Source organism: Calonectris borealis, chromosome 17 (genome assembly GCF_964195595.1).
Source record: "Calonectris borealis chromosome 17, bCalBor7.hap1.2, whole genome shotgun sequence".
Taxonomy (NCBI): Eukaryota; Metazoa; Chordata; class Aves; order Procellariiformes; family Procellariidae; genus Calonectris; species Calonectris borealis.
The window spans coordinates 17,441,531-17,467,825 of NC_134328.1; the positions used below are offsets into that span (position 1 = coordinate 17,441,531).

At 53.5% G+C, this 26,295-nt stretch overlaps 2 protein-coding genes across 2 annotated transcripts; one reads left to right on the forward strand and one right to left on the reverse strand.

Moving 5' to 3' along the window:
• The first annotated feature begins 1,663 nt into the window (after positions 1-1,663).
• Positions 1,664-12,742, forward strand: LOC142089864 (BPI fold-containing family B member 4-like). The gene is made up of 15 exons (XM_075166931.1): positions 1,664-1,787; positions 2,502-2,616; positions 3,142-3,246; positions 3,511-3,666; positions 5,109-5,172; positions 5,577-5,640; positions 6,073-6,164; positions 7,217-7,390; positions 8,181-8,234; positions 8,869-9,036; positions 9,148-9,215; positions 10,589-10,631; positions 11,158-11,221; positions 11,595-11,671; positions 12,260-12,742. Exons 1-15 carry the CDS (start codon positions 1,676-1,678, stop codon positions 12,281-12,283), a joined length of 1,380 nt encoding a protein of 459 aa, XP_075023032.1. The 5' UTR covers positions 1,664-1,675; the 3' UTR covers positions 12,284-12,742.
• A 3,646-nt stretch (positions 12,743-16,388) lies between these two features.
• Positions 16,389-21,987, reverse strand: LOC142089865 (protein TENP-like). The gene is made up of 15 exons (XM_075166932.1): positions 21,879-21,987; positions 21,514-21,613; positions 21,082-21,186; positions 20,790-20,927; positions 20,298-20,343; positions 19,981-20,041; positions 19,646-19,737; positions 19,348-19,524; positions 18,928-18,969; positions 18,634-18,798; positions 18,251-18,318; positions 17,578-17,623; positions 17,178-17,241; positions 17,003-17,079; positions 16,389-16,719 (listed from the first exon to the last, which is right to left on the reverse strand). The coding sequence occupies exons 1-15, from the start codon at positions 21,985-21,987 to the stop codon at positions 16,651-16,653; spliced, it is 1,359 nt and encodes a 452-aa protein (XP_075023033.1). The 3' UTR covers positions 16,389-16,650.
• Positions 21,988-26,295: the final 4,308 nt, after the last annotated feature.

Consider the following 26,295-nt stretch of genomic DNA (forward strand, 5'->3'; position numbering starts at 1 on the left):
TTTGCTGCCCGGTTTCCATCTGAGTCCGTCCCTGCTGAAATGGGTGACCAGACCCGAACAAAGTCCCCAGATAAGATCTTCCCGGGGCCCTGCACAATGGAAACTTCCGTGAAGCCCGGCCAAGGCATCTGCTGAGGGATGAGATTTTCACCCCTGTGGGATGAGATTTTCCTTTGAAATACGGTCTCTGCTGCCCTCGGCTCATTCAGCTAGCATAAGCATTGCTTATTCAAAATGATATTTATTGTTGGCTTTATACATCTCATTACAACTTCATTTTTTTACAGACAATTCATGACACCCTTTACAGATACAACTGAAAGCAATTTGAAGCTTGATCTTAACAAAGCCAACATTTACCAGGTTTCCGCACCCCCTCCATGTTGCTTTTTGTCAAGAAAATCTTTTTCCCGTGTTGCATTTGAGACAGGAATGAGCATTATGAGTCCCACAGCTCCTCGGGGATTGGGAAAAGTAGATTGTTCCCTACGGTAAGCCTCCCTGAATCCGTGCCCATGTGCTCCGCGCACTGCCCTCCCCTACAGGCAGCCCCATCAGCCTCCTGTCAGATTTAGATGCTTCAGTAATTCTCATGATTTCCTAAAAAGCTGGTTTGCTCGAAGCCTGGGGATCCCCACTGGGGCCACCGTCACAGGTATCCTTTTTAAGACAGACAGGGGGGGAAAAAAGCGGCATCCGAGTGATCCAGGCCACAAAGGGAAACGGCAGCTGGTCAAGTCAGCGGTGACGTTACCTCGTATAAATCAAGAGAGGTGGCAGCTGGGTGTTGCTTGCGAAGAACAAGAGTATAAGGGATGCCCGCTCATGAGGCGCGGAGGTGGTGAGGAAAAGGTGTGTCTGGTTGGCTGCAGTTTTTATATAAGCGCAACTTCTCCCAACTCAGCTACAGGGAAAAAAGGGAGGACGACGCAGAGTCTCGACGACTTCCAGAAGAGCCCGAGCGGACCCGGGAGCCCTTCCCAGCTGGCTGCAGCTGATGCAGGTAACAGCACCGTCTGTGCCTCAAAGCCTCGGCTGGCGAAGGCGGGTGGTGGCAGTGCTATCGCCTCGCAGCTCTGGGAGGACGCGCGTAGTGTGCCTGGTGCTCGGCTGCTTTAGTTTGAGATTTTGCTGTGCACCGAGCTCCTGATCATCTGCCTTTGTCTGTCATTTCATAGTTAAATTTATGTTAATAATTATTATTTATAACTTTATAGTTAGCTTATTTTTGTCACTTGAGCTTTAGTTTATTGCTTTTGAAAGTTAGAAAGAACAAAAGTAATCCTCAGATTACTTTTGGCAAAGTACCCTTGGCAAAGACCCTTACCAAAACACGTGTAACTTTTCATCTAAGGGATACAGAAATAGTGACTGCTTAGACATCAGTTCAGGGGAAAAGCAGTTTGGCTTTCTTTTGTGTGAACACGTAGAATATTTGGGGCAAGTGACAAAGGACAAGGAAAGGGCTTTTATTGACCACACTTGAAGTCTGTCCACATGTGTGGACATGAACAAGGTCCTGCTGCCCCCGGCTCGAGCAGAGCTCGATAAAGAGTAGAGGAGGGATTTCTCGCTTGACTTCTTTCCTCGTAAAGACATTGGGATCCCTTCTCAGAGGCTTTCCCCCCACTTTTCACTCTGATGTCTCCCTTGCCAGCAGGGGAGTCTTCTGGAGATGACGATGTTGAAGCTTTTTGGAATCATCTTTTTCTGTGGCCTCCTCTCACCCTCTCAAGAAGTCTTGTCCGGTCTGTCCTGCGCCATCAGTCCAGGGGCAATGCAGAATGGTAACTAGAAAACATGAATTATGTTTGTTTTGAAAGCTATGTGGGACCATGATGTGGAGTAAAACCTCCTGAGTGTCTTAATCTTTATTTTATAGTTCCTCAGGGCTGCAGACTTTGCTCAGAGCTTCTGACAGCCGTCGCTGGGTTCATGGGTCAGGGAAATCTCTCTGCTCCAGAACTGGGACACATTTCAGCACCAATCAGCCATACAGAATTTCAGGGCTAGATCTGGATTATTTCCTCTTTTTGTCTTAGTTTTTCATTTCCATATTGGAGCAGCTGATATTTGACAAACAACTGCTGTGAAGTTTAGCGGCCGTGTTAATATTTGCAATGCTCCAGCAAAAAAAAAAAGGCTTGTTTCAAGTTGCTTCTATTTAAAACAAACAAACCAACCCCCTTTACAAATGGGAAACAAGTTGAGAGTTGAAGCACGGCTCCCGCTGAGTGGGGTCGCTGTCGTTGCTGGTAGTGCACGACCTGGGATGCTCTCCACCGCTACCCCTCCTGGTTAAGCCACTAAGGGCAGCTTCGGCTTAGTGCACATTGTAAAATGTCTTCCCCTGTGTGACTTGACTGCACTGAGACAGCTAATGACTTTATAAGGAGGGGCGGTGGGGCTTTGTTGTGCGACTCCTTTGCCAGGACAGATCTGACCGAGTGGAGAGAGGTCATTGCTGCAAGCACCGGTCCTCACACAGAGATGTCTTCCAGTTCTCTCGGACGCCATACTTCAGAACGGACTTCTCCAGCAGCACCTCCAGGGCCTCGTGCTCCCAAACATCATGGGTGAAGGGGGTCTGCTGAGCTCTCCCACCAGCATCACTGGGTGAGTGGAGAGCGAGGGCTTTTCCGTGAGTGCACCTTGACCAGCAATTCTGAAGCAACAAAAGCTGAGCTGCAGTTGGCGTCATTGGCCCAAGTAGTTGTCCTTGTTTTATTTTGATACTGAAATTCTGACCTGACAAAAGTTTTCTGTAGCAAGTTAGCAAGGTGGATGGTGCAGTGCACTGCAGATTACGGATGCAGATGCAGAATGACAGCTCTGATGCTGCTGTTGATATCTGAGATGCTTGACAGCACTGAGAGAGAGAGGAAGGTGCCATAGAGAGAAAAAGTTGACTGCTCTATAAAGTTGGCCTCCACCCCAATCTGGTTCTAGGTTGCCTTCTTTTGGGTTTCAGCTGCAGACTCTGTCTCTCATCCTGGCGCTGGTATCTCTTGCTTATAATACTCGTGCCTCCAGCTGGAGGTGGCTGTGGTGATGTGGGCGCTGTAGGTTCCTCAGTGCGTACAGCTGCTCAGCGGTTAGGAGATGCTTTTAACGTGTGCCAGCTTTTGCTGTTCCTTGCAGCCTACACCTTGTCAAGGTTCGGCTCCCCAAGCTGTCAGTGGTGCTGCTGCCAGGAATCGGGGTCCAGCTGACCATCGCCGCAAAGCTGGAGCTCAGCGGCAACTGGTGAGTGTGGTGTTTCACGGTAGCTGTTAAGGGAAACCCCTACCCACAGGCTTCCTATTGTGCAACATTTTGCATCTTTTATGGATTTCTAGATTTTCCTTACCTATAATAAAGTCACAGAGCAGAACAGGCACCAAAAGATGGCTTGTGGCATTTGTAACGAATTGCAGGAGATGGAGGTGCAGTTTGTTGCTTCTGCTTTGCTGAGTTTCTCTGGTTAGAGGCTGAGAGATGAAATCTGTTCAACCCATTTACTTTTTTCAGCTTGGTTGGCCTTCTTTCAGAACTAATTGATATCTTAGTGGATGTGAACATTACTGCAAACATTAAATGCACGAATTTTGAATCAGGCACAGTCCAGGTCGTCATTGAAGACTGCCTCTGCATTCTTGGTGCCGTAAAGATCAAGCTCCTTTCCAGGTAAGTGCCTGTGGATTTATGTTTTCCGTTGCCTGTAATCCTCTTCTCTTTATCCAATGATCTAGACAGTCTGCCAGGACACAGACAGTGCTAAGCTGATACAAAGCCAGGCCTCAGGGAAGTAATTTCTTTCCCATTGCCAAAGCCAGTTGCTTCAGTGGAACTGGCAAAAAATTTGGTTGTTGGAAGATGAGGGTTAATTTGCCCTGTTTGCCGATGGAAGTTTTAAGATCTGAAGTGTGAGGTTTGGTACCTCTTCAGTGCACTTGCTTTAGACTTAGCTAGTGAATTGATATCCAAAGGGTAGGAATAATAGGGCAGGGAGTGTTCTAGGAAAGCAGCACCATTGCTTGCCCTGGTTTTATACTCTGCCTTTGGCTGCTGTCACAGAAAGATGCAGGGCATATGGGCATTTGGACTTTCGGTCTGACCGCTGTGGGGGTGTGTAATTCCATGCAAATGTCCCATCTCTTGCTCAGTCTTATTAAATTCTTGGCAGAAAGAACTTGCTGACTTCATGTATTGATGAATGCAACAGTAAATTGATCATGGGAAATATTTTCTTTTATTGCTTTTGAATTACTCACTTTTCAAGTTCATTGAATTTCTCCTAATTAATTTTAGCATTATGCATTATATTTCAATCAGTGCAGCAGCTGGTTTGAAAGAGACTGTGTAAGTGAACAGAGGAACACGACTCACCCACTCTGGGGGTCATATTTTAAGTTTTAGCAGGATTAAAGTGATGGTGTGCAGGAAGTGAGCTCCCCGTGGGGTAAGGGGGAGTGTGGAAGTACATGACTGACTTCATGGCAGTTCCTCAGATGCGTCTATAGGCAGAACTTGGGCACAAATAGCAAGATGAATTATGAATTCCTGCTGTCTGTGGCTTGCCGAGTGTGCTGCTGCATGTTCTAACTCAATAGTCCAGAAATATATTGATTATCAAAAGTAAATGGCTCTGCGCTGCCTGCAGGCATCACGCATCCCAGAGTGATCTATTTAGTTGAAATGTTACACAGCAGATTTCTCCTCTTGTTATTCCACATGTAAGTTGTTTGTTTCTCGTAACTAACATGGAGATATTTCATAACAACTCCACCTTCCCTTAACTACAGCACTGATTTAAATACCAGAGGGGGTCAAACAAACTCAGGTTACACTGCGAGAGGCTCAGTCCTTTCGTGCAGTGATGTCTGCGCACCCCCAGTGCTGAAGCCCTCGCTTCTCAGAAATTAGCCCAGTTCTCCCCTCGGTGAGGCGAGCAGCTCCTTGCCCTCCCTGCCTTCTGCACAGCCCCTGCTCTTGCCAGGATTAGCTGCAACAGTGTCCCTGAAGGGTTGGCTAAGGACACACTCGTGTGTAAAATGAAGGCTGGAGATCCTTTTGTCTCCTATCCTGGAGTTTGTGGTGATTGGAAACTTTTTTTTTCTCCTTTCCAGCTTACTGTCCCTATCAGTAAATGAGATCGTGCTTAACCAGCTGACAGCAACTCTGCCCGGTCTGGTAAGCCTGAAGATTGCCCTCCTTTTGTAGCTGAAACACAAAAATATCAGGAACAACATGTTACAAGGTCACAGCAAGCTGCACCGTCTTTCTGTGTTGCTTTCCCACGTCACTGGCACGTGCCGCTCGGCAGGGATGCCCGTGGCCAGCCTGGCTGCTGCCAGCGTGTTTCTGCCCGCAGGGCGATGCCTGAAATATTCCCCAGGTCAAAGCAGTCCCCTTTGGTGCGGTACCAGAGCTCCAGGGATGCCCCCAAGTCCTTCGCAGCATCCCAGCTGCTGCCTAATGCCGCGCAGCACTTTTTCCCTGGGGATTTAGATTAAAAAGAGTGGGTGTGATGAGGCTGTAGGGTGACGGCAGTGGCGAGGGGGGTTGAGCGGTCGCATTTCTGCTTTCTGTTGCAGCTGTGCCCAGTAGTTGATATTGTGGTCAACCTTGTGAACATCCAGCTCCTGGGCACTCTCAATGGTGCGTTCCTGGCGGAGGATGAGGTGCTGCTTCCCCGCGTTCCCTGCAGTCCCGCCTTTCCCACCTCTAGCCCAGAGGCGCATCAGGGAGGAGCTGCACTTCTGCGGGGCTGTTACTGAACCTCGAGTTCACACCCGAGCACGCCGAGTGAGCTGCTCCCACCTCGGCCCTCCTTACGCCATTTTCATACATCACCCTTGGATTTAGCTTATTATCTTTGCTCTTTTTGGGCTGTATTCTAAAGGCAGATCCCACGAAGCTGAATTTGGGGATGTTTTGGCCGGTTTGAGTAGCAGCGAGCATCCCACAGAAGTGAATGCTCGGGACCTGGTTTGTGGGTGTGAGGTCTGGCTGGTGGCCTTGCGGGGTCAGGGGAGAGTGTGTGTTGCTGCTTATTTCCTGGTGTTGTAACGATCTTCTTTCTCCGTGAAGCGGTGATCCCAGTCGGTACGGCAGGAACGATTCACTACCAGCTGGCCAGCCTCCCGTTTACCTCTGGCTTGTTCCTGGGGTTGGATTTAGACGTAAGTTAACGCTGGGCAACAGGACCCTGCGGGCGTGACTGCGGCGTGGTGCCTTTCAGACTGTTCACCTCATCCCACGGGAGCAGTTGTCTTCTTCCAGTGCAACCGCATGGAGGAGCTGGGCTAATGACTTGTTCTGGAAATGCTAGCTGAATATTTAGATCCTTATCCAAATCGCCACTGAGTGACTGGGTGTCCTTTTTTTCAAGCCCGCTTTTGCTCTGTTTGCAAACTTATCCTGAGACTGCCTGAGACCGCGTGCCTGCTGTCTGTAACTGTGGGGACAGGCAGTTTTCATCTCCTCCCTCGCCCTGCCCGCAGGCTGGGTCTTGCGGCTTTTTGCCTTCGCTGTTCAATCTCTGTGGCGGGTGAATGGTGAACCAAGCTAATGGATGTATTCTTCACTCCTGTCTCACTGGGGAAAAAAAACCAGCAAAAAGCAAACAGTACTTTCAAACAGGAGAACTTCAATAAAAGAAAGGGGCTAGCGAGAAGCAACTGGGCCATAAGCAATAAAGAGTAGCAAGGGCTAATAACAAACACCGCAGTCTTGTACGATCAGCGCTGCTGCCCTGGCCTTAGTGCAGGTACTTCATCGGGATCAGTCTTTGCCCCCACCACCCCCAGATGCTCAGAGCTGGTCTCCTTAGCAAGTAGATGGTATCGGTGCAAGTTTGTTTTGGAGTCCGAGGACGGCTCGCGCCTGGCCGGGCGCTGGAGGGAGGGAAGGCAGGGCTGGGACCGCCGGGCTGGCAGCACCCTCACCGCTCGCTTGCTCTTGGAGTGAAATCTCAAGGATGAACTGAAGCAGCGAGTTGTGATTTGGACAAAGTGTGTTATTAGCTAAGAAGGCCTCAGTTACGCACTCGGGCCTTTATCAGCTCCTTTCATCTATTAAATGTGGAGGGAATTGCTCCGAGTCAGTGCTTTCCCTAAGCTGCTGGCGAGAGGAGGGCTGTTTCAGCTGGCCCAGACGCTGCACCCTGTCTCGAGGATCTGGGCGTTCCTCGTGGCTTTGAAGGGTTTAACGTCAGCGTCACCTCTCTTTGCAGGGCGCAGTGAAGCAGGTGGGAGGCAGCATCATCCCCCATGACTCGTCCCCCTCTGCTTTGCCCCCGCTGCTGGACAAGCTCCTGGTCTTGGGACTGCGCCAGAGCTTTCTCAATGCAGCCCTGTCCCTCCTCATCCAGATACCGCCGCAGACGTTCACCTGCACGCCAGAAGTCGTGAGTGTAGCAGCACCTGTATGTCATGCCAGGGGAGGTGGCGAGGGACGCGCGTCAGCGTGACCTTAGCTCTGCTCAGGAGCGGGCTGTGCGTGGCGTTCGCAGCATGCACAGCCTCTGCTGGCGCTCAGCGCGCAGCCGGTCTGGGCCCGCCGTGCATGTGCTCACTTGCAGATGCTCAAGCCCCAGCGCTGCCTCCTTACTGCTCTTTTCAGAAAAAATAGCACATGCATCGATCAGCCATTCTTGTTTCTGTGTGGGCACCCCCAGGGATACCTGTTGAAACCAGTTGTGTACTGGTTATGCCATGGACTCCTGGAGGTCTGTACTCTGTTTCAAGGAGTCTTTAAAATTCACTGAGAAAAGCAACTTTGTATATGCAATGCAATTCTCTAGGCATATGCATTTTCTGTACCTCCGATCTGTGCTTCCACTGGGAAATATTAGGAGTCTACACACTGAAAAATGTTGAAAGCCCGTGGGCTACACCTCCTTCTGCTGCTGGTTGCTCTCACCTTAATGCCTGGCCGGGAACCGCCTCGGCAGCTGGGAGCAACGGAGAAGGCTGAGGGCTCGGGGTGCTGCCGTAATGTAGGTCTGCGTGTGACTGAGCAGCCTGTGGCTTCGCTGGGGACAGTGAGCGGACGAGGGCTCGGGGACTGCCCCCAGGGGTGCGAACAAGCTGGCTGGGAACAGGGACACAAGTGGGAGAGGGGCGGCCCCGGCAGGACGGTGTTGGTGAAATCGGCTGGAGTGCTCATTGGGGCTGCTTGCGCTTTTGTTCCAACAGTTCTCCGGTGCCAGCCGTCTGCAAGAAGCCATCACAATCCTCGTTCCTGCTGAGGTGAGTGACTTTTGCTGGGGTTTGCTGAAGGTTTGCGTAAACCTCGCCAGGTCCGAGGCCATCCAAGTGATGCTCCTGGACCTGCCCGGGTGCTGCTGCCAAAGGTCTCCAGTCTTCTGCTCCCCTCCCCTTGGCTCGGCCGAGCCGCACCAGCATAGCTCGAGGCTGCCCTGCTGCCCGACCAGCTGATGGGAGCGGTGAAGGGACCGGAGGTTTGTGCCCAGCCCTCGGCAGCCTCTGCACGGTGCCCGCTCTCCTTGTGCCATCGGCTGTAGCCAACCTTCTGCCGCTCCCTGAGCAGGGGAACGTCTCCTCTCGCAGCCATTGACAGAAAGAGCTGATAAATGCCTGGCATCTCCCGTTTCCTGGGCACCACGGGCACCCTCTTAGGGCCACAGCCGCCTTCGTATCCACCTTTGCTTCCTCAGCCCCTTACTGCCTGCAGCAGGGAGTGCTGACCCGTGCTGCCGGCCCTATTTGCTCTATAAATTGGGCTTGTCCGAGGTCTGTGTGACCTTGGGGGAGGCCCTACAGAGTCATGGGCTGTGAGAGTCCACCAGAGGACCGCCCGTCCCCTGCCTGGCCAGCGCGTGGGGCGTGGGTAGCCACCTCCACGTGTCCCCGATTCCCACAGTGCTCCACCTGCCACGGGACCAGTCCTCTGAGCATTAAGCTAACGTTGTCTGGGAACCCACTCATCCTCTTGGAAGAAAACAGAGCCACCGTCGAGCTTTCAGTCATGATTCAGGTGTTCGTTAACCATTTAGATGGATCCATCCTCAACCTCCTGCTCCTGAAGGCGGTGAGTGTGGATGCAAAGACCTCAAACTGGTGACGCGCACAGCCAGCCGCGTGGCGGGCAGCTGGGATGGGGACGGCTCCACGGGCTGATCCTCTCCCCGTCTGCCTGCAGGACCTCGGTCTAAACGCCCACGTGTCGATCGCCGGAGGCAGACTGGTGCTGGGCTTGTCCCTGGGCAGGTAGGCTGTCCCCGCGCGGGTGCTCGAGGCAAAGCCTGCTGCAACGCCCCAGCCCGCTCGCTCCCCTGAGACAGCCCTGGGTGTTCAGCCGTGCTGGGAAGCTCCGGCTTCCCCGGAGCTCAGGGTTCGGTTTGCTGGGGAGCAGTGGCCAGAAGAGCGCGGGACGAGAGGAGGGGCTGCAGTTCATCAGGGACACTCCGAGCGCTGTGACAGCGTGTCCCTCGGTGACGCAGCGCTGCTGGAGCTGCCTGAACGATGGCAGAAGGGACGGGAGTGTTGCACAAACAGGGCTGTGACCACGCCGGGCAGTGCTGCCCTCTTACAGGCTGGTGACATCCTCTGCATTGCAACCTTAGCTCTGGAGCCGCTAACCTGAAATGTCTCTCAAGGTCTGTAAAACAGACATTTCATTTCCTGAATCTGAGAATTTCATACCTGGCTGGTGGCACGAGGTGGACAGGTATTGCTGACTTTCAGGAAACATTACAGCAGTGGGAAAGTTTTAGGAGACTGGAAGAAAAGTCTGTGTCAGTTTTATAACAAGGAGAAATGAGGTAACCTGCATAATTGCAAGACTGTCAGCTTGACTTTCATCCTGGGCAATGGTTCGAAATGTCTGATACTGGACGTGCGTGATGAAGGAGTAAAGGAAAGCACTGTCATTAATGCCAGTCAAGGTATGATTAAAGATTGGAAAGCATTTCTTACAGCGTGAGGTTTGAGGATTTCAAGCCATTTACCTTGTCAAAGAGCTAGATTTAGAAGCAACATTGGCATAGCTTGTATGCAGCGATATAGAGAATAGAAATGCATCAAAGGGCTTTTAATTCAATAGACAAAGATATGGCAAGATTCAATGGAAGTAGAAAAGAGAAATTCAAAGTTGAAATAAAGCATATGTTTTAGCTATGGAGATAGTTGTGTGATTGCAATGATAGATTAGGAGCTGTAGCAAGTTCTCCAGAGCTCATGATCTTTAAATCCAGACTGGAGGCTTTTTCTAGAAGCTCTGCTCTCAGCTAACCAGCAGCTGACTCCTCTCCCAAAGTGAATAACTACCTGGGCACGGGAGAGGGAAGCGGAAGCCAGGAGCTAGTGTGTGCCCTGTTGCTGTGCTTTTCATTTACAAGCAAATAAAAATTAGGTGAAGCTTTTAGTGTTGATCTATTGCTTTTATTTTCCTGTTTTCTCTTCTCTCTTGCAAGCGTGGCAGTGCCTGATTTTTGTCTTACAATATTGTGATCCCTTTATGGATGCCCCGATGATGCCTCACAGGGGTCCCTTGCCCCTGGGCTGAGTGACGCTGCACTAGGAGATGGCAGGGGTCTCACGACTTGGTGTCTGACGTGCTGTTTGCTTTACTTTCCCTGCAGCACTTCCCTCTCCTTGGAGTCTTCTGATGTTGGCATCAGTAACGTAAGTCTCTCGTACCAGTCTAGGCTTTACTGGGTGGGCAGAGCGGGCGAGCGCTGTGCACTGCAGCTCCGGGGAAGGAGGGAGACACGCGGTCGCTGTGTGATGCTGAAACATGTCCTGGCTGTGATGGATTACGTCTGCTGAGGGTTTTAGTTGTTAGCTGCTCTACTTTGTAGGTCATAGCAATTCTTCTTTTGCTGCTTTTTTTTTTTTCTTCTGCCTTTTCTAATAACGCAAATGTAAAGCCTGTTTCTTTATTCACCCCTGCTTGGGGAAGGCTTACACAGAGCTCCAGCAGGAGTTTTACCTGGTAGAAAGATTCCCAAAGGAAGGACCAAATACAAATCGAGGAAGAAAAGTAGATTTGCTTTAAAGAAAAGAGGGACTATTTGTTCTTTTGCTGTGTCAGTGGGAAGTGATTTCCAGTCCCAAGGACTGCTGTCTTCCAGCCACGGTGCTGGGCTGTGCTTGCTGCTGTCGTGTGCCTGGCAGCACTGCTCATGTGCTTGTTCCTTCTCTGGTTCAGATCTTGAACTTGAAGCCACACTGCAGCAATCTGCTGGCGGAAACGTTATTGCCCCTTATCAACGGTAAGGTGACCGGGATCGCTGTAACATTGGGAGTGCTTTGACTGAGGAGGGACGAGGGATATGTGTGCATGGTTGAAAGCTGTAGCAGGAGAGTTGGAGCGATTAAAGGTCTGCAATCTCCATTTTGAGGCTGTAGTTAAAAGTCCCAACGCTATTCTTACACCATCCACCCCAGCTTCAGTCCTAAGGGCCCTGGCAACCGCTAGTGGCAGAGGATGTCAGGAAAGCCAACACGCGTCGTGCGTGGTGGTGCCGCAGTCCGTGCCTCTTGAGCAGCTCTGCCCCCTTCACCCTCCCCGGCGGCAGCTTGTCGTGGGGCGGGAGCTGGGCTCACCCCTCCGGCGGAGCGTAAGGACCTGTCTGTCCCCTGCAGGTGCTCTGGGCATCGGGATCCCTCTGCCAAACGTGCTGGGCATTCCCTTAATAAAGGTGGATATTCAGATACTAGCGGTAAGTCTTCGGAAAGGCTATTTCTTCCTGCAAGGCACCGGTGCGGGTCACTGGGGCTGTTTCTAGCAGCGGGCTGCTCTCAGGACCCTGCCAGCGGGGGTTTAGCGTGCAAGAGCTGAAGACTTTCAGCCGTGAAAGGCCAGAAAGGGTTGCTCTGACCTCCTTCAGGTCAGAAAATGCTGCCCGAGTACTTCATGCCCGTGAGTGTTATCAAACCAGGTACGCAACTGCGGCCCCTCTGGGGTAGGTCCTGGTCCCCCGTCCAGGCTGCCTTTCCTTTCTGGAGAACGCTGTGTGAGCAGCGCTGATGTGGGTCCAGGGTCTGGCAAGCCCTTTCCAGTGGCACCGTTCAAAGGGTCTTGAATTGCACCAGATTCCAGCCCTGTGCATCCTGGAGATATCCCAGAGGAGCTGGGATATTCTCCGACACTTCCCAAAGGGCACTGTGCCCTCCTTACTACAAATGCGACGCGGGGATTTTTGCAAAGGGGTTTTCTGTTCACTGTGTGTTGCTGACAAGCTGTTGCGAACCAGCATCCCTCGAAGTCGGGAAATAAGGTGGATGTGTGGCTCCTTGCGCTTCTTCAGGGCCTGCTGGTGATTCTTGTGTGAGCTGGGGAGTACAAGGCACGGAGAGGTCTTTCTGGGCAGAGAAAGAGGAAGACAGACCCGCGAGGATGGAACATCGAGACCGGCATTATCTACTTTTCTTTTCTAAACTTGATTCAAGATTCTTGATAACATTTAAGGTGTTTTAAATTTAATGGCTTATTGGAGTACTAAGATACTTGCATGAGCCAAAACCTGATAGGCAGCTCTGCGTACAACCGTATTTAGAGAAATTAGCCTGATGTTGGGGTCGCAGTTATAGCAGGTGCGTGTGACGCTGCAGTGGACTTGTTAAATTTGTTCTGAGGAAAAATCGTTCTTGCTATAATGAAAAAGTGAACTTGTTGCATATGGCTTTCTAGGTAAATGTCACCATCTGCGTTCAGAGGGGTATGAAGTGCTGAGCGGGAGCTCAGGATGCATTTGTCATGCAACTCTCTTAATAAACATTCCTACTGTTTTAGTGCTTGGAATGAGGTTCTCGTTTCTGATGCTTCTCAGGGAGAGTATCTGCCCTGCCTCCTGCTATGGGATCTGGTTCCTTTGTGACAACTGATATTTTGGTTTGAAAACTTTTTCCACTCAAACTTCCTGAGGAAAAAACACTTGGATTTTCTGTGGCTACTCCTGGCCAGGTAACCTACCGACCAAATGCTAATTCACACGCAGAAATCGGAATGCAATCGAATTTCCAAAGGTCATGGAGCATTTCCTAATAGAATCTGAAGGGAAACCTTCATTACCAGATAACTGGGGAGTATGATAACACTGGAGCACACCCATCTGCCTGCAATAGTCCTCGTCTGCTTGGACCGATGTAACAGTCAGTTGGTCTCTGTACGTCCCAGGGAAAAGAATTCAGGCATTTTTTGTTTCAGAAAAAATAAATTATTCTGGGTAAAAAAACAACATTGTGGTCTTAAATGGCCTCTCAAACTCCCAAACACTAGACATTATTACTAGTGTGTTAATTATTATGAGCTGGTGTCCCCAAAGCTAATGGTGGTATGTCACTGTTAAAGCATGGGTGATGCACGGAAGAAGTCTAGCACCGATCAGGTAACGGCCGGGGCAATACCCCGCTCTGCATGTCTGCCCGAAGGTAAGAATAGCTCAGTATCTGCCCTTGGTCGTGGCATTAATTTCCAGCATCACGGTGGGGTGTTGCAGGGGAATCGCTGAACACAGCAGAGGACGCGCTGGACCCCTCGGCGGTCCCGGTTCACGCAGACTGCCCAGAGCTCTCCTGTGCTGTCCCAAATGGCAAACCTGGTGTCGCACACAACCGTCGCGTGGGCTGGCATGTCGTGTGTCACGCAGGAGGGGTTTGGGTGGCTTGAAGTACACAGTAATGCTGAAGACCGGTGTTTCCGTGAGTCTGAGCGGCTCCTTCGGTTCCCAGCTCCGTGCAGGCTGATGGTGCCGGTGGGACCGTGCTCTCCACAGGCCGTTCAGCGGCTGGCGACGCGGACCTCGCCCTGTCCCTGGGCAGAGATGATGTGGGGTCCCCGCCCAAGCAGCGTGCTGCGGGCAGCCCCAGCCCCAGCTGAACCACGCGGGTGAGGAGTTTCTGCGACACCGGGTGCGAGCAAGAGGAAGGCCGTGGGCGCTCGGGCCGTGCTCGGGAGCTGGGAGCTTCAGACCCCGCTGCTCGTGCTCCCTGAGGCCGGTGTGCCCGCGGAGCTGGCGGAGCGGGGTGTTGGGGGGCTGTGTGGCCCCATTACCCGGTGACCTGCGCTGGCAGCCACGCAGCCGGAGCGCTCGTGGCCGCTTTGTGCCACCTCAGGGTTACTGGGCTGATGGGGCTTGGCTTCTCCATCCACCCTTTTTGCCCACAGGTTGGCATAATGCGCTTTGTTCGTACAAGGTTTTGCTCTGGTTCCTGAGCAAACACCTTCTGTATGGTAAGTAAAGTTTAGCGCCTTTTTTGCACGCTCTTTTGGCCAGCACTTCTGTGTGCATTCTGCTTTGCTGGGGGGGATTAATTCTGCTGGCACACTACAGAGTAATCCCTGATCTGTCACTGTCCCAGGGGTCTGTTTGACCTGAGGAAGAAAAGACAGCGGGAGGTGTAACTGGGGGCTCGCAGAGCCGGGGCAGGGGCTGCGCGAGCCTGGGATGGCAGAAAAGTGGGAAAAGTCATCTTGTGCATCTGGAAACGGCTTTTCCTCCCGGGGCCTGGCCTCCGTCGTGTCGTTTATCGCACGGGGCTGAGCGGGAAGGAGCAGAGGAACCTTTCCAAAAGGGATGGGCGGCATCTCCTCAGTGTAACTCGTTACTTCTGCAACTCATAAATCTAGTGCTCTGAATTGCTGGTGGGTTCAGGAGTAAATCCAGAGCAGGAAACTGCAAGTTGAAATTCATAAGAGCTGGGACAATCCTGTCCACAGTGGAAAAACCACTAAAGATTCATTTCCCAGCGTGCCGGCACCCTGACATGCTGGAAAATCTCTTTGTGGGTGAGCAGCGGGAGCGGGGTGTGATGGGCTGGCTGCTCTGCCCGCGCTGTGCGCGGGACTTCGGGCTCTCCAGCTCTGGCTCCAGGAATGTCCTGGTAAAGCTTCATCCCTCCCCTGTTCCGCGGGGTCTGGCGAAGGGGCTCCTCTGTTTCTGCAGCATTTGAACCATCCGGCTGTCGCGTCCTGCTCCGAGTGCCCCCGGCAAGGGAAGCCGTGCGGGATACTGCCCAGGGAAATTATGGATGTTGTTTATGCTAAAGGTGCTAATACAAACGCTTTTCTCAGCGTTCCTTTTTCCAGGTGAACCCAAAGTGACTGCTGGGGACAACAGCGGCCGTCTCCTGCGGATGCAGCTGTGCTGGGGGCTCTGTAAGTGGGGTGACAGGAGGGAGCAGCAGCAGACCCCAGTTCTGCAGCGTAAGCCAGCTCTGCCCCCGAGCCTGCGGCTGGCCCCGGGTAGGACGCGTGGGGCTGGGAGTCGGGGTGTGCAGCCCCCGTGACCCCAGCCCTACGCTGGAGATGCAGAGCCGTGCAGTAAAGCCCAAAGCAGAATATCCACTGGCAAATAAATACATCTTTTTACTAGTGTAGCTTATTCCTTTTGGGAAACTAGTTTAAGATATATTAGTCAAAGAATAATGGTTGCAGCTCTACCAGGAAACTTTTATTAGGAGCAGTTCCCGCTATTGCCAACTTTGGGCATTAAAATCATTAGTCAGGTCCCCAACCTGGGCATATAAACCTTCAGGGTTTTTTACTCCTTGTAATAAATCAACTTGGCTTGTTTTGTTTGCTTTCCTATTTCTGAGTCTCTGAAATATGAGATTTTGAAGTGCTTTTCAGCAGCTCCAGAGGCTAGAAACGATGTGTAGAGGTGTTGCGAGTGCAAGCAGATGTATATGTAATTAAGACGGTTTCACGGGCGTCACCACTGCAGAGCTTACGTGGGCGCCGCGCAGCCAGCGGTGGGGGTGCTCCTCCTGCGCGTCGGCACAGCCGTGCTCTCGCCCCGGCAGCTGCCAACAGCACCCAGCGATGGAGCAACTCGGGCGGCTTTAGGAGCTCCGTTACCAGCCCACCCTTCCCTTTCGCACGCTGGAGTCTGGTGTGGGTTTCCCTCCTCACTTTGCTGAACCACCTCTCGAGCGCGGAGGCACCTTTGCTCCGTAGGAAAGAGCGTTCCGATACTGACAAACGCAGCCACGGGCGGGTGCGTGCCGAGCCGGCGCGTGCACCGTCTGTACGTGTGCGGTCACGTTTCATTCAGCATTTTCTCTGTGATGAGCTTTGTCAGAAGTATAGTTTTGAAAATATAACTGCCTTCAAGTCTAAAATCAGAAACCATTGTGCAGACTGACTTTTTTTTCCCTCCATTCTTTCTGACCCACCAGCCGTAATGTTCCCATAGTAACAGGAGAAATGGAGGAAAAGCAGATGAAAGATCTCTTGTTGGTAGGGGCCATGTTGTTCTGCAGCTGAGAGGCGCGGGGCTGCTTTGCATCCTTATAAATTAGTGGAATTTTCATGCTTCCTTAATTAAATGTAAGGTCTGGACATCTGTACTGGTACCACTTCTTAGCAAGACAAAATTCAACTGTCTTTAGGCACAAATTGTTGAGGGGAAAAAAGTCAATATTTATACCAGAAAATGCAGTATTAAAGAGAAAATTTTAATTAAAGCATGGAACATCATTGTTACAATGCATCCTCTTTGTGTAACAAAAATACGAAGAGCGGGACTGGAAGAGAAAGCTGCTAGTGCAATGCCATTATTATCCTAAATCTGAGAAAGTGTTGTTTTAGTAAGGCAAGAAAGAAGATTTTCAACACTTCAAGCAGTGAGAAAACGCAAAGCATGATTTCAGAGTCAACAGGACAATTTTGCCACTCTTTTACTCCGGACACCAGACTTCAGCCCGCGGTGGTCTGCTCTCCGGTCCTCACCTGTAGCTGGAGGTTGCAGGAGACCAAGACGTAGTCCTGAGCAAGGGGAGGAAGGAGGGCTGAGCAGCGTGCCCGTGCGGCTCACGTCAGCCCGCACGGGGCTCTCCGCAGGCCAGTGGCCCCTCCGACACAGCTATTGCTCGTGTCAGGGGGCCAGAGGGGAACTCTGCCTATTTAAACTGGTGAAACTTGGTTCTGCAGGTTAACAGGGCTAGAGCAGCAGGCTCCGATCTATTCTGGAGCCCGGAGGTAAGCATCGCTCCCGGGTTCCCTTTAAATCAAACGTAGCAGGGAGCAATTTAAATGTCTTATTTCTTACCCTGTGAATCATGACGTTGACGTCAGTGTAGGTAAAGCCGGAGGCGTGGGGCAGGAATACGCCTTCGCTCAGGACCGCTAGGAAAAAAAGAGGGAAAGTTGCCAGCTGGGTGCTGCCTCCGTCCTCGTCGTGCATCCTGCGTGGCGGCACCGCGGCAAAACTCCCGGCTCCTCACCGTTCATCTGAGCCGAGACCTCCTCACGGATTGTGGGCAAAAGTAACTCCTCCAGTAAGGCAGCCTGCCAAAGGGAAATCCACGGTCAGCTCACTGGCGGTGTGACTCTGAAGCAGGAGGAGAGGGGCAGGGACCAGCCAGAGAGGGGTCCCGATGCTCACTGCGCCTCTGCATCCCGCACGGATCCTAATCCCTGCCTCTCCCTTCTGCAGGGTGCAGCGAGCACCCGCAGTAAGTGCTTCCCTGCTGATAACCGCTGCCCGCCATGGGCTAGGGCAGCCGAGGCTGGCTGGCGCCGCTGAGAGTGGCCAGGCTCTCGGAGGACGGTAAGGGCGGGCTGTTGCGTTCAGCAAGCCACAGCAGCACGGTGTAAGGAGGGGACGCGGCTGGGGGCACCTACCGGCACGGGACCCACGTCGGAGGCAGCCAGGCTGAGCTCAATGTCCCTGGAAAACAAAGAGCGGCACAGGAGCTGCTTGTAGGAGGTTGTAACAGGCAGTGACTTTCACGCTCCCCAAGCGCCGCGGCCGAGTTCAGGGCCAGCCCGGGGTGCACTTGGTGCTGGGTACGCCCGGGCGGGCGGCTGGGGCCTGGCTTTCCCCCCGGCAAGCAGCAGGGGCTTGAGGACGTTTTGCCCCCCGGGACCCAGGCTGGCCAGCTTTCGTGGGCCCCCGCGGAAGCGGGCAGGCCGGCGCGGGATGCCGCGGGGCCGGGGTCTGGCCGGGCACGCCGGAGCCCCCAGCGTGGGCTGTGTTTGCGGGTGGGGCAGCGGAGCGCGTGCTTTCCCCGGCAGCGGCGCCGTGGCACGGCAGGAAAGGCAGAGGCGGACGGCGTTGGCGTGCGCCGGTCGCCTGCGTACGCCTGTGCTGAATGCGGGGGTGGAAGGGTGCAATTTCCACTTTTCTCTCTAAGCACGTTACTGGAGTCTCTCTGTTTCCCTCGGGATGGAGCTACCTCTGCAGTGCCCAAACCACAAAGGCTAAGAAATTCCCCGGACCGCTTTGCCTCTCCTTTCCCTGCTATAACTGGGACATGTCCCCTTCGAGGACTCGGAGCGTAGCTGGGTTCATTACTCTATCGCTGCTGTAGAGATCGTCATCCTTGTACCGGCAACGCTAAAGAGGAGTCCTGCAGACACATCCTGCAAGGGGAACAGAGAGGGCAGGATCAGAGCGAGCAAACGGTCCCGCTTCAGCTTTGAACAGTGGGATGCAATGAACCCATCCGTGTGCTGCCACCTGCGACACGATCCGCACGCCCTGCTCTGCACAACGGAGGCAAGCGCTGCTCAGGCCGTGAGTGCTGTGGCAGGTAAGGGCTAAATCAGCCCCCTGCAACGGCTGCCATCAGGCCGGGTCTCGGAGCAAGGGGCATTGCCGTGTGCGGCTCGGGCACGCTCCGGGCACGCTGCCCACGCTTGCAGAGCTCGCTGGGTGTGCTCGCCGGGCACTCTCACCACATTCACACTCAGGAAGCTCTGGAAAGCCGGCGAGCCCGCCCCGACGTGGACGGTGAGGAAGAGCTTCAGGGTCGCCTTGTCTTCCTCCAGCACCACGCGAGGCGTGCTCCTGAACACGACTTGCAGCGTCACCGGTAGGTCGTCCTGGAAGAGGGAGCCCATCTGCCGAGGGAGGGGGTTAGTTCTGGGCACGGCAGCCGTCCCCTGTGCCCCGGGGTGGTGGGCAGGCGGCCGAGGGGCACTGCCCGAGCTGGGGCTGTGCCCCTCGGAGCGACAGCAACGGCAACGAACCTGAGTAATGTTCTGTGCCATGGTGGCGGTGGTCAGCGGGCTCTGAAAGACAAAGCGTGACTTGTGGTCCGACTGACGGATGCTTGGGGCTGCTGCTCCGGGGCTCGTGTCCAGCACGGCCGTGCGGACCCTGCCGTGAGCGCTCTCCCACGCGCAGATACACGCAGGAGCCTTCCTGCACGCCAGCACGTGCCAGGAACAGCATCCTGGTTACTCTTCATGGCAAATTCTCCATGCATCGTTAGACCAGCAATATTTTTGGGAGCCCGGGTGCGAGGGGCTGCGACTCCCACGGGCACTCAGAGAGACATGCTTTCATTTCTTTGCAGGGCGCACGGCTCCTCCAAGCCATTTGTGGGGCAGGGCTGGCCCTCCAAATGCGCATTTTCCGCTCCTTCCTTGCTCACTTGCTCTACTCACCAGGATGGTCATGTTGAAGGCTCCAGCCATTTCCAGGGCGAAGAAGAGGCTGGTGTAGAAGTGCTCAGAGAAAGCCAGGGTGAAGTGGTAATGGCTGGAGCTCGCCGGCTCGGGCACGCTGAACGGCACGGGGCTGACTGGCAGGGGGATTTCCATCCCCGCCACCTTGAAAGTCGTCTGCAGGGACACGGGCAAGGAGAGAAGGAGTTTGAGGTGCCTCGGGGCACGTAGCACTGGGAGGAAGCGGCTCTCCCAAAGCCTGGAGCTGGGCTGTGAGTGCTGGGAAGCGAGGACTTACTTGCAAGGATATGATGACTCCCTGCTCGGAGAACATGGGTGCAGCCAGGGGCAGGTACTGGACCTGGGAGCTCGGCGTGAAGGGGAGCGGAGCTGCAAACCGAGCAGAGGGACGCTCAGAAAGGAGGGGAGCAGTGATGGCAGGTTGGGAATGGGAGTAAAGAGGCAGGGAAAGAGAGCTGGGCGGAGGGAGCGGGTCCCCAGGGAGATGACGGCGGCGGAGCCGCTGCTGCTGTGTTTCTGCTGCAGGCTGGGAGCCCGTCCCATCTCGTGACCTGCTCCAAAATGAGCCCCGAAGCCCTTAGTCCGTAACGAGACTGAAAGCCAAGTGCTCACCTGTCAGAGACGACAGTTGTTCGTTTGGCAAATACAGAAATTTGGAGACTTCCAGGCAAATCTATGGAATAAAAACCAAAAAGAGGTGGCAGATGAAGACGGGAGTCTGCCGGCATCAGGCGTCCCCCGAACGCCTCTGATGCGTCCCCATCGGCCGGCCGCGCGGCAGCCAGGGCTCAGGCGGTGGCAGCGTTCAGTGACCACGGGGCTGCGGGGAGACCTGGCAAAGCACCAGCTTGTCTTAAAGTGCTCTAATTCTTACAGAACTGTAGAACTTTGTCTTCTCCTGTCTCACGCCTTTACAAACTTTATCTTACCCTAGTGATGGTAATCTCCTTTTCCACGTCTGGACTAGAGGACGTGCTGGATGAGAACAATAGAATAGAAGATGTTAGGCGAGAACCAGCTCAGCCAAGGGTTGGTGAGCGTCTTTTATCTGACCCAAAAGGCCCCCACAGACAGTATTACCATTATTTTTGATTGTCTATTAAGCTACAATTACAATTCAGAATCCTAAAACGCTGAAGAATTGCCGTTGGACCTGCATTAAAAATGTTCCTGCTACAGTACTTTAAAAGATCCGCTCCCTCAAGAGAGAATGAAACTCTCTTAAAATGGGGGAAACCAACCCTGCAAGCAGGACAAAGTTCCTCCCATGAAGATAAAGTTTTTGTGTTAACCTTCCTAAGCTTTTAGGGCAGTGGGCAGATCTTAGTCACGTCACCTTCCCGCCTAGCAATGCTTGTGCCTCAGTTTCTTCTTTTCCCCCGTTACCCAAATGCCATAACAAGGAAAACCGCGGGGTCGACCTTCCCATCTCCTCGGTGCCCTGCATCTCCTCCTCGGCGGGTTTGCAGGCAGAGGACACCAGCTCCAGGTTCCCTTCGGGGTTCATTTCCACGTGGAGCTCCGCCAGGATGGACAGCCTCGTCACCTCCGTGGTCGAGCTGTGCCAGGGGAGGAGAGGCGGAGGCTGGAGCGCGGGCGCTGCCCCCGGTCCCCCTCCTGGCCCCCGTGCTCCCGCAGGCAGGTGCTGGACGTGGCCCCGTCGCTCCGGCCAGGAGCTCGGGCTGCTTCCAGCCCCGCAGCCCTGGCACTCACGGCGTGGGGGTGATGCCGAGGTCCACGGCGAGGCTCAGCCGCAGCCCGGTGTCGGGGATGAGCGACAGAGACAGCTCGGCGATTTCGATGGAGTTAATTTGGTTCCTGCTGGAGCAGAAACGAAGGTGTCAGGAGACCGGCTCAACCTGATGTGCAGCCCCTGGCTGCCCTCACAGCGGGCAAACCCCAAAAGTCCATGACATCTGCACGGTGCATGGATAAATCAGTGCCCCGAGGGTGGCCCAAAGATCTAAGGAGCCAGGAGCTCGTCTCTACACCGCTCTGGCAAAGAGCCGTGTTGATCTCCAGGAGGATTTTTGCCCTCGCTGGCAAAATGCCTTTTGTGATGATATTCAAAGCACTCCAGCTAGACACCAGCATGAACCAGTGGTACGGTGGCAAAGCCTGGGCAAGGCAGAGCTGTGGACTCACCTGCTGGGCGTTGAGGAGCTGAGAAACGGGTCTGGGCCAGCTGGGGCCATTAGTTCCTGCCTGAGGAATATCTCTGCGTATGGCTTTGCAAGTTCAGCAACTGTGGAAAAGGGCAGATATTTTATGAGACCCTCTGGAGCTTGTGGTCTGATGCACAGAGGTGGACAGACTGAAATCCGTCCAGGTGAGACACTTCCATCCTTTCCTAACCCCCCCAATACTAGCTATAGAAAGGGGATGATGAAAGTGAGCTGATCAATGGCATAAGGTTCTGGTGACAGTGTTTGGTATTTCATCACCGGACTGGAGGGTGCTCTGCCTCCCCTCCCCGCTGACGGCGTGGGCGGTACGGGGTCCGGACTTACGGTAGCTCAGTCCCGACGGGGTGATGATGGCCCCGCTGTCGGGAGACCTGGCGGTGTGAGCGGGGACCAGGAGGCTCAGGAGGATGCTCAGGGCGCAGAGCTTCGCCATGCCGGCGCCTGGAAGAGGAGGGCACCCGAGCAGCCCGGGTCAGAGCGGCATGGCCCTGGCCCAGCCCCCGAGGCACGGAGCCACGCTCGGGAGCCACGGATCCGCTCCCGGGTCGGGTTTGCGCTCCCAGGCTTGTCAGCGTTTGTGCAATAACTTAGCTCTTCTGTGGTGCCTGGGGATTTAAAAACGCTAACAGAAGGCGCAGCCTTGAAAAGCCCCTGCAAGTCTGTAAGGTACAGTGGTGCTTGCAGCAACGTCACGCCTGCTGAAGAGCATATAATGGGTATAAAACTAGCAAATAAGCAGGAGCTGAAATTAATTGAGGAGCGAATGGAAGTTATGGAAGAGGCTAAAATCAAATAAAAAGGTGAAAGTGTTATCTACCTCTGAAAAACATTCGGGAGTTGTTTATAATGTTTGTAATGCCCTTACAATATTAAGGAAACAAGTAATTCAGAAAGTTTAACCTGCAGAAAACATACATGTTTATATCAGTCTTTGCAGAAAGCGGACCTCTGATCAGAACTGACCCTTACAGACACTCACCAAAGTAAGTACAAGCAATGCCTATATCGAGCTATTCAGTTTGCAAATGCATCTTTACCTTTCCCGGCCAGTCTTCCCATTCTTCTGACTCAGTCCGTGTCTTGCTGTGGCCGCACCAAGGAATTGTGCTGGCTTTATATATCCTCACAACCAAGGCTGATGGGGCAGAAATTGGCAGAGAGTGCTGGAAACCAGGACATTGGGTGGACACTTTTTTTTATACACCATTTTTATTGTTTCCCATATACTTGATTACATTGGCCGTTGACCTAGCGAGGTGAAATATTGAACAGCAGGTGCTGGGGCAGCTTGCCTTCATTGTGGTGTTACTGAGGAGCACAAAGAAAGGTCTCTGGGTGGAGGGTGCCAAGAAATCAATGTTTGATTTTCAAACACCAGCAAGAAGCTGCTGTGGTTTGTGTCGCTCTCCAGCTGGGCAGCTCAGACCAGAAGGGATGAGACCTGCACGTGTTGCGCTGAAGGAGGTCTTGGCAATTCATCAAGGATGCCCTCCATTTCCATCAGGCCTGGGTGAGTCTGTTGAAGGGAACAGGAGTGTTTGTTGGGTTCAGTGAGTTTTAGACCAGAGAGAAGATCAAATTTTTTTTTAAGGTATCTATCTCCTCTAACCTCTGGAATGGCCCACGTGCAATAATTCCTTCCTCTCTTTAACCCGTTCCCAATCAAAATATTTAGTATATATTTAGTATAACTGGTAGAAAAAATGGCAGGTGACATCCACCCTCTTTGATAATGTCTTTACAAGCAGTGAAAGTGTTCATGGAAGAGAGTCAGAGTCCCTCTCCTTCCCGTGCTTGGGGTCCACCGTGTTCTCCTGGCTTCCTTTTGGCCTGGAGGACAGAGCATGGACTTACCTGCAAATGGCATCCTCCATGGTCTCACCCAGCTCTCCCTCGTGTTCTGACTTCCCCCCCCCGACATTTGTGATCTCAGCTTTGCGGCATGACCAGTCTTCCCGAGAGGGTTGAATTGCCCATTTCGGTCTGAACCCCTTGGCAACGGGGTAAGGTGTTCAGCGCTTGTTGAAACACCTGCTGCCTGGGGAGGCAACCATTGTCCTTTGTGCACTGGCGAAGTGAGTTATTGGGCGCTGGTTCCAGGTGCATCCTGACACGCGCAAAGCCTTTGGCTCTCACCAGCGCTGCGTTGCTTTCCTTCTCAGCACGACAGAGAAATGCCAAGAAAAGCAGAGTTTCAGCCACGTTGTGCATTTCCATTGGAGGCATCCAAATAACAGTGTCAAGAGAAAATATGAAGAGATACCTCTAGCAGCCTACCAAGGGAAACCAGGATTTACGCACCTGCGCTGATGTATGCAGCCCATTTAGAGGCAAGAAATGTGTTCAGAAAAGTAAATCCATTGGGAAGGTTGTAACCTGCAGACCAGTCCCCTGGGGCTGTGGGAGGCGTTTTGTGGCATCTGACATCGGTAGGGACATGGACACAACCTAGAAAAGTCTCTGAGAAATAAGTCTTTGCTGTCTTTTAGAGCAGCGGTTGGAGATTGGCCCCTGCTAGGCCTTGTTCCAGCGTAGGTAATATTGGCAGCCCTCCCCAAAGCAGTACTGGAGATTTATCTGTGGAGCGTTATTATCATTTACAGCGGTGCAAGGGTCTGGGGATAAGCTGCGGGGACGAGATGGCACCGTGGTGCTTAGACGTGGGTTTTCTCCTCCTGAAGAGCTGTTCTGGACCTGATGATCCCTGTGGAGGCTTAATTAGATGTCAACTTATAGCATAATGACTGATCAAGTTACTAGCACAAAAGTGTCTTTCTGGCACGGTGCATTCCTTATCGGGAGTTATCTATAAATCTTACGCTCCTGTTAGATAAGATGTAAATCTCCCTGTCTTGGCTTAGCAGAGAGCCACCGAGTACATCACTGGGAGGGAGGTGATGGCAGATTAAATCTCATGACATGTTTTATACAGAAATGAAGAGAAGAAATAAATTACTTGGTGCTGCAGGATCCCACCGGGCTGAATTCCCAGAGCCAGGTCCTGCTGGGTGGGCTACCCGGGAGGGGACGGGTGAGGACACCGTGGTGGCCACTAGCCCCAGCTCAGTCAGGGCTGGTGCACGGGCAGCCACAGCGACAGCAGCAGCATGGCCAGCCCCGAGGAGAGCTTCCTGCAGCCTGTCTGCAGTCTGGTGGGATGCACGGCTCTCCCACGGCGGGACAGGGCTGAGAAGCCTGTTCTCTGGGCAGCTGGCAGTTCTTCTCAGCCTCACTCCAACCCTGCTGAAACCAGTAAGAACGTTACTGAGATTATCACAATTTCCAGTGGGTTCTCCACTAGCTGATCGCATGTCCTCCCCCAGCGTTTGCACAAGCTCCATGAGCCTTTGGGGAGCGAGAGCCACTCATCCCAAGAGCTGCAGTTATGCGGGTATCTCCAAAAGCTGAATTTACCATCACGCATCTTAGGTTTCTCCTGGCCCCCACTTCAATCTGTACCATGTAATTAAATGGATCAGGTTTTTCTCTTTCGCGCTTGATGTGCAGGTCTCCATTGGCTCTTCCTGGGCATTGAGCAAGAGCGCTGGCTTCAGCCTGCTGGGAGCACGTGCCTGGTGCCTGAGGCTCGAGGGCTTACCCAGACTTCCAAATTTATTGGTGAAATTATTTGTATTGGCAGATGTCAGAAACACTCGGGGATTAGGTTACATCACAGTAATTACCCAGCCCGTTCATTCTTTCGGTTTTTCCTCTTTCTTGCTCAGGATTTATATACAGGCTGTTTCTTGCCTCCCTCCAGGAGATCAGTGCAAAGCTTGGACAAACTCTGGGGACTCTCCACTGGAGAAGAACCGGGCGAGGTGACAGCAGGGCCCTTCCCTGCAGGAGTCCCCGTTGCGGTGAGGTGCAGCAGCTCACGTCATTTTCCTCCGGTGCAAGTGAGAGGTGGGAGGCCAAGCTGGAGCAGACTGGTGGAGCCCTGTCCGTAGCCTGTGGAGGGGCTCGTCACGCCTCGTGCTACTGCCATGGCCAACAGCCGTGAGCAGTCCTGCCGGCCCTGGGGCCAGGGCTCAGGATGGCCCCGAGACCCAGCGGGCCACGTGCTCCATCAGGCAGCTCCAGCCCGTTCTCTACGGCAGGTTTTGGGCATCGTGAGCAGCTCTGCTGCTTGTGGAAGGGGAAGGCTTGGTGCCCCGCTCGGGTACCGACCGCGGGGCGGGTGGTGCATGACGCAGGCACGTCCTGATGGGGCTGCTCTGGGGTGTCCAGACATTGGAATTTTGGGAAGTGATTCTTGTATTCAGGCTGTGTGTTGGCTAGCGTAGCTCTGCCGGACTTGCATGGAGCCCTGCTCGCTTTCCTCTAGCGTGAGTGCAGCCTTTAGCCCCTGATGTGCGGTTTGGGAACCGTCTCCAGCTCATTGTCTCTCTCTCGTTGAAGCCCACACGCTCCTGTAAGGCTCTGCTGCCTCTGGAGCTCTGTGAGCCGCTGTACCGCATCGGAAGATGTCAAGGATTTGGTGCATTTTATTCCTTGGTGGCTGGCTGGCGTGGTCGGGAGGAGCTGATGGCCCAGGAGCTGTCATCAGGATCGATCTTGGGACGATTGACCACGGTAAGCGCTCAGCCACTTCAGCGTCCGTGCGTGGACACGAGTCTGTCCGTCTGTGCAGACAAGCAGGCGGCGGTGCCCCGGCTGCACCGCGGCGGGGGAGCTGCCTTTCGCTGCTGCGCAGCCTGCACCCCCGAGCACGTCCCCAGCCGCCAAGGGCCGCCGGCCG